This window comes from Cricetulus griseus, assembly GCF_003668045.3.
Source record: "Cricetulus griseus strain 17A/GY chromosome 1 unlocalized genomic scaffold, alternate assembly CriGri-PICRH-1.0 chr1_0, whole genome shotgun sequence".
Taxonomy (NCBI): Eukaryota; Metazoa; Chordata; class Mammalia; order Rodentia; family Cricetidae; genus Cricetulus; species Cricetulus griseus.
In genome coordinates this window covers 222,384,850-222,404,892 of record NW_023276806.1, presented here as the reverse complement: position 1 = coordinate 222,404,892, position 20,043 = coordinate 222,384,850, and the positions used below count along the sequence as shown (strand labels likewise).

Genomic DNA, 20,043 nt, shown 5'->3' with positions numbered 1-20,043 from the left:
AAGATTAAAGCCAAGTATCTCAGTTTCAAGATGCTCCATCAAAGAAAGATGGAGTAGGGAAACAGTACAGCAGCAAGAGCAAATTAGATCAGACCTTGCAGTAACCCAGACAGACAAAGATGGCAAGCCTTATAGTGGGGAGAGAGCACAAACAATTCAGCTATTCACACTGAGAGAACTGTCCAATCTTAGCAATGAAAGGGGAGAGATGGCTCAGTGGTTAGGACAGCATACTGCTCTTGCAGAGAGGACCTGAGTTTGATTCCTAACATGCATGTCAGGTGGCTGTGAGCCACCTGTAACTCCAGCCTTCTGTGCCTGCTTGCATTAGATGATCTTAACTCTCATCAAGTTCAACTTACAAAGCAATAAACAGCAAACCCAGTTATCAGATGTGTCTTACCAGAGGAGCTGGAAGTTTCATCTTTCTTCTCTTCTTCTTCTTTATCATTGTTCTCTCCTCCAGTTTCAGTTCCTGCTTCCCTGTCACTGTCTGTATCCTTTGACTCCAGCACACTGATGGTAGGGGTGCTGGGTCTGCTACTATTATTTGGAAGTCTTCCTCTTCTTCGGCCCCCTGGACGTTTGGGTGGTGTTTTTATCCGCTCAGCAGTGAGGGCAGCAGCAAACTCCTTAGCTCCCTCCTGCAAAAGGAAAAATGGAAGAATCAGGATAAAGTTCTAACCTTTATTTTGGTGGAATAGAATAAGAGGACATTACATAACACAAGAATCTATCATGGTATCCATTACCATAGTCTTTTGTATATCAACACACCCAACTACTTTTTGTCTGCTTTAGATTTCAGAAACATAAAAATAGGTTCAATATTTTGTTCTAATGATGCTAAATCAGGCAAGACAGTTCTACAAGATGAATTTGTAAAGTATGTTAAGTTAACATAGCAAGTTAAAATATAAAAGCATTTTGCATAATAAAGTTATTTTCTCTACATATACATATAGTATACTTAAGAGAATCTATATCAAAAAGACTCACATACTAAAGTGTTTCAAGTCAAACTTCCTATTTCAAAGCTTAAAATAATACATACCTCCTTAAAGGTATTATTTAAAGTATACAAGGACACAAACATATACATGCATGACTTAGTCATTTCCGGTCTTACTATTAAAACATCCAATACTTTTTCCTGTGAAGGATGCAAAGCCACAGGAAGACATGAAAGAACTTTTAGGAACAAGAAAAGGGTTACATTTTTGCATTCTGAATATCACAATCCAATCTCAGAAAGTATAAAACAATGGTAAGAGCATGGTTTGTAAAAGTGACCACAGAAATGTTTTAGATGAGCCAATAAAGCTCTGCCTTATAAAGAATATAAAACAGTGCTTAAGAATTCCTTTTTGTTATTTTTTTATTTTTTAGTGGAAATAGAAGGGAAAAGTTTGAAAGGAGCCAACAGTTTTATACTTCAGTCTACAAAAACCAATGCTTAAAAATAGGATACCTTCTGTAGGTGCCATTCATTGAATCTTCTGTCCAAAATCCAACAGGCAATATATACCCACTTAGTTCCTAGGTAGGAGTGGCTTGGTTCAAAGAGGGGAAATGGTAAAAAATAAGATAGTACCCGTAAAAAACAACTTTCCTGCCTCATACTTTCCTAATTCCTTACTCCTAATCTCTATCACTTAAAAAAAGAAATTCTGTGGGATCTATGGTATAGCTCAAACTACAAGTGGCCTAAAACATTCACAGAAGGGATACGCCCATGCGAAAGGCTTAGGAACGTCAAGTCTGCACACGATTACTGATTTTCTGATGTCTAAGTGGGCTATCTATGCCTCATACTCTCATAAACTTTGTAGAGAGTCCTTGATCCTAAAGACCGAGAAACATTGCTGAAGAAGTAACACAGATAAACAAAGAGTAACACAAGGTTATTAGACTACACTGCAGTACAGAGCTATGAAAGAAATGAGAGTGAGAACACTCCTGTCATATGGCCATGGAAATACCGACCCAGACAGCATTAGTGCTGCTTCACCACCTCCACCAAAGTTCTTAAGAGCCCTCGAGAGAAACAAAACACTACGTCTCACCAGATGCTGGTAACACTGTGGTCCACAAGGCTTGTTGTCCAGAGCTGTTTCTGTGTTCTTCCGTTTATATGTATTGGGTGTTGCGTGGAAGGCTGTAAAATAAACCCAAAGTATCTGAGTGTGGCTATAAAAAGTTTACTTATAAAAGCTTCATTTCCCTAGATCCACTGGAAAATCCACTAATATCTTTCAAGTATGTAGTTTATTTTATACAACTTCCCTCAATCTATCACAGGGTATTTTCCACTCTTTCTCCAACCACCAAAACAGTTAAAAACATGGTATACTCTAGAATAATTCATAATTCTTATTTTCCCCTTGCAAGTATGGGCATGAAGTGTGACTATAAACATTCACTTGAGTGTTTGGTATCTCCAACAAGAAAAAAATATTGCAAAAAGAAACCAGACTTCTTAATTTTATAAAAAAAAAAAATTCTGGCATCTACAATTCCCCTGTGTAGGGAGGGGTTTTTTTTGGGGGGGATGGGGGTGAAATAGGAGTATTGAATCTTTCTCAGACTGTCTTTAAACTCAGTGCAATCCTCCTGCCTCACCTCCTGAGTACTAGAATTGCAGGTTTATATCACAATACTCAGCTCTGACATAATTTCTTGATTTCTAGAGGAAGGTCAACATATTAAGCATGGAGTAGAAAATGGTTCTACTTGCTATAACTCTACAGAGAAGCTCTCAATGGCTGAGATTCAATTCTAGAGTGTGTTTACCACTTGTTTTCTCATGGAATGGAAAAGGCCAATGCTTAAAACAAGATGAAAATGATCTTAATTTGGCTAAAAATAAGTGATATTCACAGAGTTATGTGGGACTTTGGCTGGGTTTTTTTGGTGGCAGTATCCCTCCAAGGCTCAGGGCTAATTGAGGAAAAGAGCATAGACTTAGTTTAGAGCCAGAGGCAGTGGATGACTTGAAAGTGTTACTATTTTGTTTTTTGAAATGTAACTTTACTTCAAGTTTACTAAAGATAGATAACACTGACAAGTGCAAATAAGGCGTTCACTCACTGTCTTATGGATAGAGAGAAATTAAGACAACTGGAACTACCAAAGTATCACTTCAGATGAGGAGTGCAGTCAACACAAGGACATGGAGGTAGAAGTCTTGAAACCTACTTCAAGTATTTCTAATTTAAGACCATTAATACTACAATTCCCTCTCTACACCCCCCCACACACACACTATTTAATATTTCCAGGCCAAAATAAGAAATTGTAAGTGGAAAGGAGCAACAAATATAAACAGATAAAGCAAAAATTTTAATATAGGTAGTAAGAAAGATGTAGCTGTAAGTATTATCACTGGCCAGGTGTGGTAGCACATACCTTAAATCTTAGCACTCAGGAGTCAGAGGCAGGCAGATCTCTGTGAGTTCAAAGCTAGCCTGGACTACATAGTGAAACCTTGTCTCAAAACAACAGCAAAAAGTATAGAAAGGTACTCAAAAGAGCAAAGAAGTATGGGGCAACTTAGCATAGGAGAAAGCAACTTTACACCGGCTCCTAAAGCTATGATCATGCAATTTAATAAGCACAATGAGCTACAATAGAAAAGGCTACCTATATTAACTAGAGAAAGTGTTAATAAAGTGCAAACACTTTCAAAATGTGTGCTTAAAACTAATTGCTGCTTTTTATACTCAAGCATAGGGATGTGGCATGTGCCTAGCAGGGGCAAGGCCCTGGTTCAATCCCTAGTACTATAGAAGACAGACAGGACCACATATCAGCCTGGAGAGAATTCCAATTTTAGTGGGATGTGGTAGTATGCTCCGGTAATTCTAGCACTCAGGAGGCTGAGGCAGGAGGATCAGGATAATCAGCAGTTCAAGGCCAGCCTCAGCTACATACTGAGCACAAGGCTCTGTCTCAAAAGACACAAAACAAATTCTAGTTAACTGGAAATTTTACTAAGAAACTTCATTCCCTAGAAATGTCATGGGGAAAGTAAGTTTTCATACAGACACTAAGAATATTTTATGTTTTGCTTGTATTGAAATGCAAGTACTTATGAAGCAATTACTCAAAGGATCAAAAAGAAATAAAATATTTTTAACACTAGGTAAGAACTTGTTCAGCCAATTTGTTACTTAACAAAATTTGTTCAGAAATATTGGCAATATTGCTCTGAGCTATGAGTTCCTTTACAATAATAATTCCATTATAAAATAGCCTTATAAAGAGTCACTGACCTGTACTCCAAGTAAATGGGGAAGCAATAACTGGAATTAAATGTGTACAAAAGATGTCAGAGGAATCCTCAAACAAGGTAAACAGTACAGGGATATAACATATTTCTCAACCTTTACTACAAGACTGACTGACACATTCTAGTTTTGATAAATGACAATACTTTCAAGATGCTTGAATACATATTTCAACAACAAAGATAGAAAATGAAAACGTACAATAATTGCACTTACGATGTAGGAAGCAGTCATACTTAAAACACCGCCGACAGAAGAGAGTATGAAATGAATGTAGACTTTGCTCCCTCTGAACAGACTTAGCATTTGGTCCATCTATGTTTGGGGTGCATTCGGGAGGCAGAGCACCCGGGAGCTGCTGCTCGGTGAGCTCTTTATATCTGACAGCAAATAAACACAAAACATGTAAGCAGAAAGAAAAATCATTTTTTTAAAGTTTCTAAAAGGCTTCCTTTGGATTTGATTTTTTTTTTATGTTACCTTACCTAAAAACACAACAAAAAAAGATCTAACCCATAGAAATCTTTACTTACAGAAAGAACTAAGCTCGTTAATACAATTCAGGTATATCACAGGTTATTATATTAGTTTGAATTAAATATAAAAATCTCTACCAGTGCCCAGAAAAGTTTTCCTACAATAAACTAATGTAAATTGTACATGGGCTTATTGTGTGCATGAATATCTATCTGTACACTTACTCTACATGCAATAACCCTTTATAACACATAGTACAAGAATAGGGTGTGGGGTGTGGAAGAGAGGAATGGAGATTGTGCTTGAAGTGTCACACAAGCTGTAAACTATGGAATGGCTCATCACACTCGGTAATTCCATTTAGAAAAAAACAAGATGATGAATTATATGCAAGACTGCCCCATATTTTAAAAAAAATTCTCACTTACTTTTCTTTTAGTTCTTCTGCTGTTCCCTTATCTGGAAACATTGAGGAAATGGCTTCAAAAATTTTATCAGCAGGAAATTTCCGAGGAGGGCAACTTTCTTTATCTAAACAGTGAATTGTGATGGGGGGGGGGGGTGTGAAAGAAACAAGTTTAAATCTCATTTTTCTCTTTATCACACAGTATCTCAACAACACTGATTTCCTAAGGCACTGTCAACTTCGCTTCACTTTTGGGGGGCTGGTGGAATAATCTTTGGGACAAGGTCTCTTTCTATGTAGTTCTAGTTGGAATTCAACTAAGTACAGGTTGATGTCAAACCTTTGGTGACTATTATTATTTTTAGTGTGTGCACCACCGTGCATGTGTAAAGATCAGAGGACAACTTTTGTGAGTTAGTACAATGCTCTTCTACAGTTAAATCCAGCAATCAAACTCAAGTCATCAAGATGTGCTCAGCAAGCACTCTTATCCAGTGACAGTCCACTTTTCTATTCTACTGTCTCTGGCTCTGACTAGCTTGGGGATTTTATTGGGGACGCTTGCCTAGTGTAGCCCAAGATGGCATAAAACTCACTATGTAGCTGAGGACAACCTTGAACTTCTGACTCTCCTGCCTTTACTCTCAAGTGCTGAGATTATAGGCATGTGCCAACAAACCCTGTATCATTTACTTCTAATGTAAAGCCTGTGGAATATTTGAAGAACAAACATAAAATTCAAATATGAGATGTTTTAAGAGCAGTGGAAGACAGAACCCCCAGATTTTCATTATTTGCAACTAATAGCTTTGTGTCAGCAATGATACTAATACACTTTCAGATCTGCCAGTAGCTTGACAGAATTAGCGATCATCCAGTTGACCCCTAAGATGTATTTCTGTTATAAAGAATACGTGCCTCTTGATATTGCAATTCTCCCCTAAATTCTACTAAGCTGCCTTAATACTAGGCTTGCTGAGTAGAGGACAGCATTTATAGGCTCTGCCATAGGATGGACTGGTTTCTAATAATCCTTAACAAGTGCAGATGCAATAACAGCACAGCTCCTGAGACAGACCTAGGTCATCGTCTTAGGGCTCAGTGTTCTACTTCTTCCCAGTATTACAGTCTTCAGTAAGTTCTTTAGCCTTTAGCCTCTCTAAACTCATTCCCAATATATAATGGATCTGATAGCAACACCGACATTGCAGAGCTGTGGAAGGATAAGTGAGCTGGTGCGTATGAAGTAAGCATGCAATGTACATAATATGTGATATTGTTATAAAGATATTGCAATAATTGACCAGCAAAGCCCAGCATGCAATGTACATAATATGTGATATTATTATAAAGATATTGCAATAATTGATCAGCAAAGCCCAGCATGCAATGTACATAATATGTGATATTACTATAAAGATATTGCAATAATTGATCAGCAAAGCCCAAAAAGGATTATGTTCCTCTGCCAGGCAAAGCAAACAAAGAAGCTACAGTGGACAATGAAATCCTGCAGAGAATATATTTGATTATACTACTAAGACATATTTAACAAAAGGAGAGGGAAATTACATTCTACTCATAATGGGATTTTTTCTTACATTTACATATATGACTGTATATATGCCACAGTGTACAGGAATGTGAAGATAAGAGGGTAACTTAGGAGACTGTCAGTTCTTTTCCTCCACAGTGTAAGTCTCAGGGATCAAACTCAATTCAATCAGGCTTGATGGTTTTACTCACTGAGCCATTCACTAGGCTCCACACGTTTTTTAAAGAATGATGTAGGCTCATACAAAAAAAAAAAAAAAACCCTAGTATTAAACATACCATCTTGACTATCCTCTAGATCTTTCTGTTTTTCTTCTCTTTCATCAGGATCATCTCCATCATCATCATCGTCATCATCATTATATTGACCAAGAGCATTTACCAACTCCACAAAAATTTCATCATTTATAAATCCACATTCTAAAAGTCAGTCAGAAACAGGGGAAAGTGTTATGACAAAAGTTTATGTTTGTGTTTCCTAATCTGGAAGAACAGCCAGGGCCCATCAGCACAGCACTGTAACTAACCTGAGGGGCAGACACAGTCAGTCAAGATCATTTCACAGCCAGCAAAGACAACAGCAATGATCATTGAGTGTCTGTTGTTTTCTCAGGAATCACCCCCTCTCCAGATGGTCCAGGACCCTTTATTCTCCTAATCTTCTAAGACCTGTGGCTTTAGCCTCCTCCCAATCTGTGCCACTGACTGGCCACTTCAAACCTTGTTTCCTACTATAATATGACCACACCCCCTTCTCTCAGATACCAAGAACCTCCTGAACACAAGAAACTTGAATCCAGGAATCTCATGACTCAACTTCAGGCGCTAAGGCAGCCCTGAGGAAAGGTGTTTTTGAGCAGGGAGGCTTTCTGAAGCACACATCCCATAAATAGAACTTTAAGCCTAGTTAATTTTATTATTTAAAGCTTACCAAATACACACACTCCGTTCCTATAAAATTTCCATGTTGCTGCTACAGTTCATAACTATTTACTGATGGTTACCAAGTGGCAAACAAGTAAGATCCGCTAATGGAAAAACTAAAAAAAAAAAAAAAAACCACCAAAAATGTAGGCCTGTCAGCCCAGGCTAGTCCTTTATAGTCAAACACAAAAATTAATTTTATCACAAAAAAGTTTGTTTTTTGTTTGTTTGTTTGTTTTACAAACCCTATGTTAAGAACCCAAGCATTGGGGCTGGAGAGATGGCTCAGAGGTTAAGAGCACTGACTGCTCTTCCAGAGGTCCTGAGTTCAATTCCCAGCAACCACATGGTGACTCACAGCCATCCGTTATGAGATCTGGTGCCCTCTTCTGTTGTGCAGATATACATGGAAGCAGAATGTTGTATATATAATAAATAAATAAAACCTTTAAAAAAAAAAAAAAGAACCCAAGCATCTTGAATCTTTAACAAAGCCCCCAAGAGAATATACATATAACTCACCTCTGTCTCCATGCACTTTCCCATCATAATTTTTTATTAGTTCTTCAATGAAAGTGCCATCCTGATCCAGAACTTCATCCCCCATATAAGGAATATTATGTAAAACAGTTTCATCTTCCACCTCAAAATTGGAAAAAAATTAAAACCAGATGTATTCTAATTATTGAAATATTTTTTAAAACTCATTATGGAGACCAGAGAGATGGCTCAGCAGGTAAAGACACTTGCTGCCAAGCCTGGCAACCAGATTTCACTCCCTGAGACAAATGTGATAGAAAGAGAACTAACTCCCCACAAGCTGTCCTATGACCTCCACACATTTGCCATGCTACACAAATACAGATACATACGTGTACACACACACACACACACACACTTTTTAAGCTCTCAATGTGAGAAAGTACTGCAAATATAGCTCATTCAATAGGAGACACTTGTTCAGCATGCTGAAGACCAAGCTCAATACCCAGTACCACACAAAAAAGTCAATGAGATAACAAAAAAACAGTGTTTTCCATGACCACTTGTCTTTACCTAGGTCTCTAGAGCAAACTCTTAACTACTGCAGCTATATTTAATCTCATATGCAATCCTCCCTTAAGAACCTCTAAGAAAGGAAACTGTTGCAGGCTACATGAGACATCAATCTTAAGATGTTCCTATTGTAGATACTGAAATGGGAGCCTTCTGTAATAGAACTGATGAATGTGATTTATCAAAATAAACTCTAAATAATCATCAAAAGAGTTACTGACTTCATTTGCTGATCTTCATTTGGTAAGACATTCAATACAATAAAATTCTCAGCAATCCTGTAGTGTTCTGAACGAGAACAGTCCTCCAGGGGCCTGTGTATCTCAACACTCGTTCCTCAGGTGGTGGTGATGTCTGAAGGTGAAGGAGGTGCAGTCTTGCTTGAAGAAGCATGTCACTAGGTAAAGGCTTCTAAGATTCCATAGCCTCACTTCATTTCTGGTTCTCTCTCTCCCCCCACCTCTCTGCTTTGTGGTTCAGTTAAGGATGTAATCTCTCAGTTTCTTGCTCCAGCCACCACACCTCTGGCTGGTAGACTCTTCTCCCTCTGGAAACATGAGCCCAAATAAACTCTTCCTTCTGTAAGTTGCCTTAGTCTTGGTGATTTATCATAGCAACAAAAAACAAAAAAACAAAAAACTTACACAGATATGAAACACAGTAGAAGTTAAAGTTTATGCCAAAAGGATGTGTGCTTGCAAAATCAGATTATGTTACTGCAACAGAAAATATTTTAATACTTTGATGAACCAGCCACACATCAAAGTTGATTATGCAGTAAACAAGATGGGTAAGTCTGCATCAAAGTATAATAAACAGTTGGGAAGGGCCAATGAAAAGTGTAGAGACACAAAGGACAAAAAACCAACAATCATTGAAGGAAGTTTCAAAACCGTAAAAATGATAGCAACTATACAGGACTGGATGGTTCTGAAGCATATATAAAGAAATTAAGTTATGGCAGGCCTGTACAAACCCTTGAACAAGGTATTGATTAAATTTTGAGTTTTAGAAAATTAACTCTGAAAAACAGAATGGACTAGCTGAGACTCAATGGAGAACACAGGGAATACTTCAGGCATTAAAATGTTACAAGCCTAGGACCAGACTATGACAACGACCAAGAGGAAAGAATGCAGTGGAAAAGACCATGCGATACATAGGTGACCATTAGGCAACTCATCAAGAAACAGAAATAGATGTTTTTTTCAAATGATTACTAGATAACAAATTTTGAGTTTATCAGAAGTGTAGATAAAGGAAATGAAAATTGAGACAAAAGCAAAGTCTGAGATACAAAAGGAAAATGTAGAGCTTAATGTATTTGTTCAGGTTCAAGCATATCTGTACACTCTCAGGCTCAAGCATATCTTCACACACTCTCTCAGGTCCAAGCAAATCTGCACTCATCTCAAGTTTCATTTAATTTTGCATGCAAAACTCTCATCTAAACTAAGACAGTCCGTTTCTTTGAAAGTAAGCAAAATTAAGTATTTGTCTATTCTGTTTTCTCAGTGGTAACCATGTAACCCTTGAACCTAAAATATATACTACTCATCTAATTTGCTTTGGTCACTGACCAGCAAAGCCCAAAATGATGTAAACTACCTACCCTATGGAAATTTTGAACATTAGATTCTTTCACAATTTCAGTCTGAAAATATGAAGCTCATTTAAGGTATCAAAATGATTCTCAAATGCAGTCTTTTTTTTAGTAAAGTCTTAAATGCAAACATATATTCAACTTCACAAGATTAATTGAAATTTACCTTTAACTGCCACTGTCAGAGTGTAAGAAAAGTCATTAATTTCAAATGTCTATTTAAAAAACAGACAAAAAAAAACTTCTAGCAAGCAATTTTGTACAGCAATTCTCTAACTTTGTCAAGAAATTATCTCAACATTTTATATATACATCAAATGAGTAAAGCTATGGTGGTTTTGTTTTGTGTGTTGTTGTTGTTGTTGTTATTTTTTCCCTTAAGTGTGTGTGTGTGCATTCATGTGGAAACATGTTAGTATGTGTGTGGAGGCCAACAGCCAACTTTTTGTGTGTTCCTCAGGAGCCATCACTTTATTCTGGAGTTTGGACTATAGATTACCCATTAGGTTTGGCTGGCTGGCGGGCCAGCCAAGGAGCCTATCTCCACCTCGCCAGTGTTGGCATTACAAGTCAAGCCTATCTCACCATGCCTGACTTTCTCAATCATGTGAGAAACCACCTCCTTAGCTCCAAAGTATCTATTTTATTTAACAATGCTAGTCAAGAATACACTCTTCAATTCCTTTTGTTCTCCCTTCCTTCATTCTATTTTGATAAAGAATTGAATATTAGCATTTTATTACCAAAGCTTAGACCAGTGTTCTTCGATACCTGGCCAGCCTCAATCAAACTAACATAAAGGCATGCCACTATCTTAACTTTTCCTTAAAACTGTTTGATGACAAACTCTTAGTTAACAAAATGGAAAGTCAGGCTGAGGTCACAGAACACTGTACTTTTAAATAAGAACTATTAATTTCATCTTTTAATGTTTACTACTTTTCTTATGGATAATACAAGAAAAGAACATTAAACAGTTTTCAACTATTAATTTTTAAAAATCACTCCAATTGACACCATTTTGGTAGCTTTTAAAATTTATATTTATCATCATGAAAAAAATTACCATGTTTCTTACGTAAATACATTATCAAACAAACAAAAGCTACATTACTTACATACCATAAAATTCTGCTGTAAGGGAGACCAAGAATACATTATGGGCACCGATGCAACTGCATTCAGGGTCTTTAATGGGATGACTTGTGCTGGAAAATCCAAGTCACTGGTCACTGAACACTAAAATAGAACATAAATAAAGTTTCCTCCTAAAAATAGAAAGATCAACCTTAAGCTTTAGCCATCATACTGTGAACAGATACTGAATTCTTAAGTAACTTTGAATAGAGTATTTTTTTTTACCTAAGATGGAAAGGCTCATATAATCCTAAAAGAATCCTCTTTTCTCTAAAGAGTGAAAAAAACCTCCAGATTTTGCAAGTTTTAAATCCCTCGTCTTTCTCATACTTACCATTATCAATTAGAATAAAAAACAATATTTATATTAGCCTCAGAAATCTGATCTGCTCCTGCAAACTTTCTCTAAAACTTGAGCTTACATTCAATTCTGACCACCCAACCATACAGAATATAGTGTAATATGTATACCAACTGTGTTCTTAAATCATAAGATTAAGAATGTTACATTGACCTTTTTTTGTTTTTTGAGACAATCTTGTTATTGCACTCAATCTGTAGACCAGGCTGGCCTTGAACTCACAAAGATCCACCTACCTGCCTTTGCCTCCTGGAATACTGGGATTAAAAGCATGTGCAACTAGACTCAAGCACATTAACATTTTCTTTTTGATTTGCATATTATATCTTTTTGTGTTTGTTTGGTTTTTGAGATAGTTACATGATACAGACCAGTCTGTCCTCAAATTCACACTCCTCCTTGACAGACATCACTATGTGTGTCTAATCTTTCTTATCTTTGATCATCCTTTTTTAAAAACATCATACTTTGTTATATTATCCAATAATTCATTAAGAATAAGATTTAAGTTTCAATTAGAAAATGTATTCTAATCAAGTCTTTAATCTCTAATGTTCATATGTAAGGCACTACATAAGCACAGTAAATGTCTCATCATAGTTCTTATCACAACACTCTAAGACCCACTTCGCAGTGAGAAAACTAAGGTAAAGAAAGGACAAATAGTTTGCCCAAGATCATTCATAGATAGATAGATAGATAGATAGATAGATAGATAGATAGATAGATAGATAACACTGTACTAACCCACTACACACTGCCATGATATATATAATTGTATAATGCTCACACCTTCTGGTCCCTTGAAATGCCATTTTATATCTACAATGATGATGATTTAATGATATATTTCTGGGGCATTGTAAAGAGACAGAATCTGACCTCCAGAAGACAGAACTGTTTATTAGTGCACACAGTGGGGGACAGCTTCTCCATAGAGGAAGAAACTGAGGGCTCTACCAGGTATCGGGTAAGGGGCTTGAGTAAGGAAATTGTTGTAACCACAGTGTCTCATTCCTGAAACTGTTTGCCCAAGCAAAACAGACTATCTAACTGTAATCTCACAGGAACCCTGCTTCAGAATTGAGGCACTCTTATCAGATTTCATAGCATACTATTTCTCCTGTGTCACAGAAGGAAAAACTCCCAATTAAACTGTGATGTAATGCTTTCTTATGCTGACTTTAATAAGTATGTTGGTTTAAAAACTTAAAATTTTTGCAACTTTGATTCAAAAACACAATAAAAGTCTGTGTTCTAATAACATTACTTCCTATCCTGGTGAGGAGTAAAGCTTTTCTCTTCTCAAATGTCAAACCTCCACAGCCACCTCTAAAACACCTCACATGTGTATTGATGATCTATAATGACTAAAAATAGAACAGTATAAAAGACAACCATATCAGTCACATATACACACACATATACAGAGTCAATGTCTAGGTTTTATAAAGTGTGTTGCCAAGTCAGCAACACTAGGACTGGATGAGGTGAGAGCGCTCACACACAGGCCACATGAACCCTCAGCACTACACAGATGCTGGGGTACTCTAACCATCACATGCTCACCACCATACAGAGAAGACTTCTTCCTAACAGAAGCGAAAGAAGGACAGTGCGGTTCAAAGAACTGACAGTGATGTGTACTAATATGCTTTCCAAAAAGGCAAAGGTTAAAATACCAAAAGCTCAAAGTCAAGTAAATAAGGTATGAATGCTTGTTAATGTTCTCTTTCCCGCTAACTAGCTTCATATACAGATCCACATCCCACCATTTGCTAATCCAAAAACAACAGGAATTAACATTTACTGAGTACATACTATATCCCAGCATATATATATACATATATATATGAATATATGATCATAAAAAGTTTCATCATGACTTTACAATAAAATTTTACCATCACAATCCATAAATGAGACTAGGGGCCAGAAGTTAAATTAAATCTTCCTAGTCAGAAAGTAAATTTAGGAGGCAGGATTAAAAGCTAAGTCTAACTGCAACATCCAAGAACTTCTTTAATTTATCGTTGTCCAGTTCTTTGTTTCAGAAGTTCATGGGGAAAACTCACAATAGCAGCCTACAGCATCCGATGCACGGAACTGACACCCAACAAGGTCACAGCGGCACCCCCACCCACTCTCCTCTTACCCCACTCCTAGCACAGCTTCCCGCCCTTCACCCTCATTAGCTAAGTGCGGGAGTGGTCATAATTATTCAATAAAGCATCACATTCTATCAGGTAATCCTAAATATAAAACAATTTTTACTTCTTAAAAGTTATTGACTTTTGTTTTATATTTGGTGGTGATAAAATAATTGTGAGGTTCTACACAGACGCTCCCTTTAAAGCTTAGGGACAGGTTAGCTCTCTGGATATGACTTAACTGTGTTAACATGTGATTCCAAGGTCATACATAAAGTTAGACAGTTAAATATTTCTTTCAACCACTAGATGGGGGATGATGGCTATGCAGTAAACTCTCTGGATATACTAAATGAAAGCTGGGTTGACCATAAACAGAACTTACAGAAAGAAGCATGGAAAACAGAAAGGCACAGACTGAAGCATAAATTACACCTCCAGTCCTATACCTCTGCCATACCCCAGGTATCCATCACTTCAATTCTGACTCATCCACAAGTCATCAAGAGATGACACATAAACTCTGTAAGAGTAAAAGCACCTGAGGGGAAAGGTATACTTTTCCCTCTCTACCTCAAAATAATACTCAGAACAGTATCTCAAAATAAGTTTATGGAATCAACAGACTGCATTGCTGATTCTCTGTAACTGAGTTCAGCTCAGAGCTCTGAGAACATCTATACAGCAAACTGACAAGCTCTGCAGCACCTCTGGATCCTACCCTTAGCCATACCCCTCTTACATATGAAATGATACTGAAATGTCATAGCATCTGCAAACAAAACAAGGAAATGTTTCTGTTGACTTGCAGGAAAATTACACAAAACTGCCAGTTACTTAGCAAGTTACTTTACTTTCTTTGAGCCTGTTTCACCCTCAACACTTTAAATACTCATATCGCTCAGAGCAAGCCAAACTGTTGCCAGTCTCCAAAGCATTTTTACCTGTTCAGTTGTATCTCTAAGAGGCCTACTTTAGCAATTTAAATTTCTAATTCTAGTTCTAATTTCAGGCTCACAGAAGACATTATTACAGATGATTTATCAACAATGATAAAGAAACTAATTATGAAGGATGCCACATTTTCAGAGAAACATAGCTTACTGCTAAGTAACAAGGTTCCTCTGAGGTTGGAGACTTACATCAACCAGCTGGTACAATAGGCGACTGTGTGGCTGGAGAGGGAAGTCAAGCCAAAAATAGTTGTAGGAGTACACAACCAAACTGAGACTCTTGGCAGAAGGCTGGTTCCAAGTAAAAACTGTGTTATGGAAAATCGTAGAGGGAGAGCAGGTGAATGGCCTGCAGGGAAGGGAAAGAAATTAACACATCCTACTATGTGCCAAGCACTGTGTTAGAGACTTTACCAAAGTTGACCTTAAAATTCACTACCACACTATGAGGTAAATATTCCCAGTTTTAGGCAGGACATCTCAAAGGAAAACAGCTACAGCCATCCCACCTCCGAGTGATCCTTAGCCTGAAGCCAGCTAAGTAAGCCCAGCTTTAAAAAAAAGTAGACGGGAGTTATACCACAAGCTACCAAGTGTGCAATCAGACGTTCTTGGATACCCGACGGCTCATTTAGTTCGTTTATACTGAGACACAGTGAACTATTGATATTTTCAAACATACTTCTATTTAACGATGAAGAAAGTACAGGAAAGCCATCACCCCAAAATAGAATGTGAGTTACCATCAACTCTAAAAAGGTTATCAGCCCAGAAGAGAGTAAGGAGGAGGCATCAGCTTCCATCAACCCTAAAAAGAAGCTGGAGATTATTTCTGAAACTACCTTCATTTTCTTCAGGACTTAAAGGGAGCAAACCTAAGTTTCTGTAATGTGTTTATTGTTGCTGTTTTTTGTTTGAGATAAAATCTCACTGTGGCCCTAACTGACATAGAACTTGCTTTGTAGACCAGGCTAGCCTTTCACTTCTTCCTACTTCTGGACCTTGAGTACTAGGATTAAAGACATATACACCACCATATCTGATAAACCCAAGTTTTTAATTAGCTAGGCATTCTTGTAAGGGCAGTATACATGATTTAAATTCAATACTACTTTTAGGTGAAACAGGAAGAAAAAAACGGGTGAGTTAAATCCAAGCATTGAGGAAGCTCAATAGCAAACATAGTTTCATAATCAGCTTTAAGAGCAGAGGAGGAGGAGAACTGAAGGAGACAGTCTTAAGAAAAACAAGTGTCTCTGACAGAAGAGGGTCAAAAATAAAAATAAGAATGGTCCTAATATCATCATGCAAGCATCTAATGAAAGCTAAGGAATAAACAGCAGCCCATTCCAGATTGCAAATTGCTTCCATTTTTGATGTTATGCATTTATGTCAAAGAGCAATTAGACAACCTTGTAACAAATGGTTTTTACTTTCATCTTATATCACTTCTTTCACTTTCATTTTGTATCATTTCTTATACTTATTCCTAGCAGCATTTCAGACTAATATTTTTAAATACCATTTTCGTGTGTGTGCGTGTGTGCGTGTGTGTGTGTGTGTGTGTGTGTGTGTGTGTGTATGTGCGTGCATGTGTGTGTGTGTGTGTGTGTGTATGTATGTGCGTGTGTGTGTGTGTGTGTGTATGTATGTGTGTGTGTATGTGCGTGTGCGTGTGCGTGTGTGTGTGTATGTATGTGTGCGTGTGCGCGTTTGTGGATGCACGCGCACGAGTGTGTGTCACGAATTCTCTATGAGACTAGGCTGACTCCAACCTTGTAATAATTCTCTTGCCTCTGATTCCGGATGGTAAGATTATACACAGCCTTTCAGGAGGATTAATGTGATGGTTACTCTTGGTTGTCAAACTGACTTCATCTGGAATTAACTAAAACCCAAATGGCTGGGCACAACTGTGAGGGATTTTTTTCTTTATTAATCAATTCAAGTGGGAAGACCCACTTCTAACCCTGATCTTCAGGGTCTGAAGATCCATCTTCAATCAGAACTTTTGAAGGAAGTTCCACACCTTCTGCTGGCATCCTATATAAAAGACATAGAAGAAGGAAACTTGCTCTCTCTTTGCCTATTTGCCCTCAAGTCTTTCACTTGCATTACAGCATACTTCTTTGGGATTTCCAGTGTACACTGAAGACCAGTTGAAACATCTAGCCTCATGGACTAAACAACTACTAGGTTCTTGAACCTTCCATTGGTAGACAGCCATTGTTAGACTAGCTGGAGCACAGCCTGTAAGCCATTCTAATAAATCCCCTGGATGGATGGATGGATGGATGGATTCATTTATTCATTCACTCATTCTATCAGTTCTGTTCCACTAAAGAACCCTGACTGATACAGATTTTAGTACAAGAAGTGGTTCTATGGCAACAGAAGTATAAGGATAAATCTTTTAAATATCTGGAATATGTTTTCCACTTTGCCAACACCTAGTTACTGATGCCACTCCAGGAAGCTCAGAGAATACTGAAAGCCTATGGTGTGAACTATTTTACAAATTTAAGGAGACAAATGTGTTTGATTATCCTGATTCACCAAATGTGAGAGGCAATGGATTCAGTAACTCTATATATAAAACTTTTTGACAATTTGTGGAAAAATGATGATACTAGTTGATTGCCCCTAGCATCTCTGGATACAATAGCAAAGGAAAAGAATGAGCTTCATGATAAAATTAACCAACTTAACTAGCATCTCAGAATATAGTTAAGGACAACAATGAACTCATCGATAAAACTGACCAGCTCTAAATGCACATAAAGCAGTAGTTCTCAACCTGTTGGTCATGACCCCTTTGTGGGTCACATAGATAACCTGAATATCAGATATTTGCATTATGTTTCATAACAGTAGCAAAATTACAATTAGGAAATAGCAATGAAATAATTTTATGGTTAGAGAGTCACCACAACATGAGGAACTATATTAAAGGTCAGCATTAGGAAGGTTAAGAACCACTAGTGAAGTGTGCCTTGGAAAAGAATCTTCTCTCCAGCAGCCACAGAGCTCAAGCTGCAAACAAAAAATCAAACCAAAGTCTCCATTATAAGACTGACCAAATTACAAAGAAAATTTTCAAATCCCAGCCTCAGAGACTGTTAAAATTAAGGGCACTATTTGGTAAAGAATAGAATTTAACTTGGGATGTAGATGTGTAGAAGGATCCTATTGAGAACTTTGGACCCTCAAACTCTCAAGAGTTTATTTATCTCACCTGAGGAAGTAATCTCTCCACCCTCACAGTAGAAAATGTACTCCCATCCCAACCCCTTGAAATATCGCCTTTTCTGCCTTTAACTGAGGAAATTAATACTTTATTGTCTGCTAAACCAGCAGGGACTTTCTCTAAAGGAGATGCCAGGAAAGACAATACTGATGTCCCACAGGGCCCAATAATTGTCTCTAGAACAGTGGTTCTCAATCTTCCTAATGCTGTGACCCTTTAATACAGTCCCTCATGTTGTGGTGATCCCCCCAACCATAAAATTATTTTCGTTGCTATTTTATAACTGTAAGTTTGCTACTGATATGATTCGTAATGTCATGTTTTTTGGAGACAGAGGTTTCCCAAAGGGATCGAAATCCACGCCTTGAGAGCCACTGCTCTAGACCTATAACCAGACTCACGACAAAGCAAAGTAGGCTCCTAGAAGAGACACACATTGTAGTACAGGAGGAGGCCCACTACACTGCTGAAAGAACTTAATGAGTATGCTAATTCATTCAAGTAGAAGTCTGAGGACTATGTGTAGGAATGGATTTTAAGGGTGTGGGATAATGGTGGAAGGAGTATGATCAGATTGAGTTTATTGTTATGGGCCCTTTAAGTGGAAATTCTAGCTTGAAAATGGAAGGGTACAGTTTTTAAAGGTGTCAAAAGTTCGTTTGAATGGTTGGCTGAAGCATTTGTCAAAAGTTGGCCTACTGAAAAAGAATTGGAGATGCCTGATAATCCTTTGGCTTAATCTGATGAAGGGATTTTAAAGCTCAGGGAGTTTGCAATGCTATAGCTGTATAAAACCTAATCCTACACAATAGGAAGGCCCAGAAGATATGCCCTTCATTAATCCTGTAAGACATAAATTGGTGAAATAGGCACCAGCACATTTGAAGAGCTTTGTTGTCGCCCTTTTCCTTGTACCAGACCTTAGATGCAGCTGCTCAATTGAATGAATTAAAATGCAATGGGTTTAAATGGGACCAAAGTAGAATGGAGCCAGGTGACAGCATTGAATTGCCAAAGACAAGATGATCATAGTTATTGAATTGGGCAGCACAGACAAAGCCATATCCATAATGGCCTGACCTGTAATGGGTAGCACAGGAAAAGTGATTTTTATGGTGTACAGACCTTTGCTACTGTCTAATCAATCACGTTGTGACAAGACATGAAACAGTCAAGAAGCTTATTGCATTTTTTTTTTTTGCTTAATCAATACAAGCAGAAAAATTCTCAAACTAATATAGGTTACATAGCAAAAGGGAATCAGCCCATAAACCAATTTCCAGACTTTGAACCAGTTTGTAGACCCAAAACCCCTTAAATGAAGGGATGGCCAGGTTTCCCTGAGAAAGGATCTTGATAAAATACCTAAGACTTTTACAGTTAGCCTTTTTTCCAGTCTTTCCCCCAGAGGGACCTGAGGCCTTTTACAAGGGTAACTGTACACTGGGGGAAAGGACACAATGAGACTTTCTGGGATATACTGGATACTGGTTCTGAACTGACATTGATTCAGAAAGCCCCCAAGAAGTATTGTGGCCCTCCAGTTAAAGTAGGGGGCTTATGGAGGTCAGGTTGTTACTGGAGTTTTGGCTGAAGTCCACAATTCACAGTATAGGTCCAGTAAGTCCCATCCTTTATTGATTTACAGAATTTACAATTGGTATAGATACACTTAAAAGCCAGCAAAATTCCCACACTGGTTCCCTGACCTGTGGAGTGAGGGATATTATGGTTGGAAAGGATAGATGAAGTCTTTAGAGTTGTCTAAAGGCATAACAGTGAGATGGAAGTCTTTAGAGTTGTCTAAAGGGATAACAGTGCATCAAAACACAGTATCACATCTCTGGAAGAACTGCAGAAATTAGTGCCACCATCAAGGACTTGAA

The 20,043-nt window shown here is 37.6% G+C and overlaps 1 protein-coding gene across 11 annotated transcripts in view; it reads right to left on the bottom strand.

Moving 5' to 3' along the window:
* The window catches only part of Ezh2 (enhancer of zeste 2 polycomb repressive complex 2 subunit), a 68,889-nt gene that overhangs the window by 12,189 nt on the left and 36,657 nt on the right, over positions 1-20,043 (bottom strand). For 5 of the 11 annotated variants that reach the window (XM_035450999.1, XM_035450998.1, XM_035450996.1 and 2 more), the window contains exons 4-10: positions 11,432-11,548; positions 8,173-8,293; positions 7,006-7,146; positions 5,195-5,297; positions 4,491-4,669; positions 2,067-2,158; positions 404-644 (exon numbers count right to left, since the gene is read on the bottom strand). In XM_035450999.1, the coding sequence (XP_035306890.1) occupies positions 404-644; positions 2,067-2,158; positions 4,491-4,669; positions 5,195-5,297; positions 7,006-7,146; positions 8,173-8,293; positions 11,432-11,548 (994 nt within the window). Of the gene's footprint in view, positions 1-403; positions 645-2,066; positions 2,159-4,490; positions 4,670-5,194; positions 5,298-7,005; positions 7,147-8,172; positions 8,294-11,431; positions 11,549-15,099; positions 15,260-20,043 lie in introns of all 11 variants that reach the window. The other 6 variants (XM_035451000.1, XM_035450997.1, XM_035450995.1 and 3 more) reach the window with 3 other exon arrangements.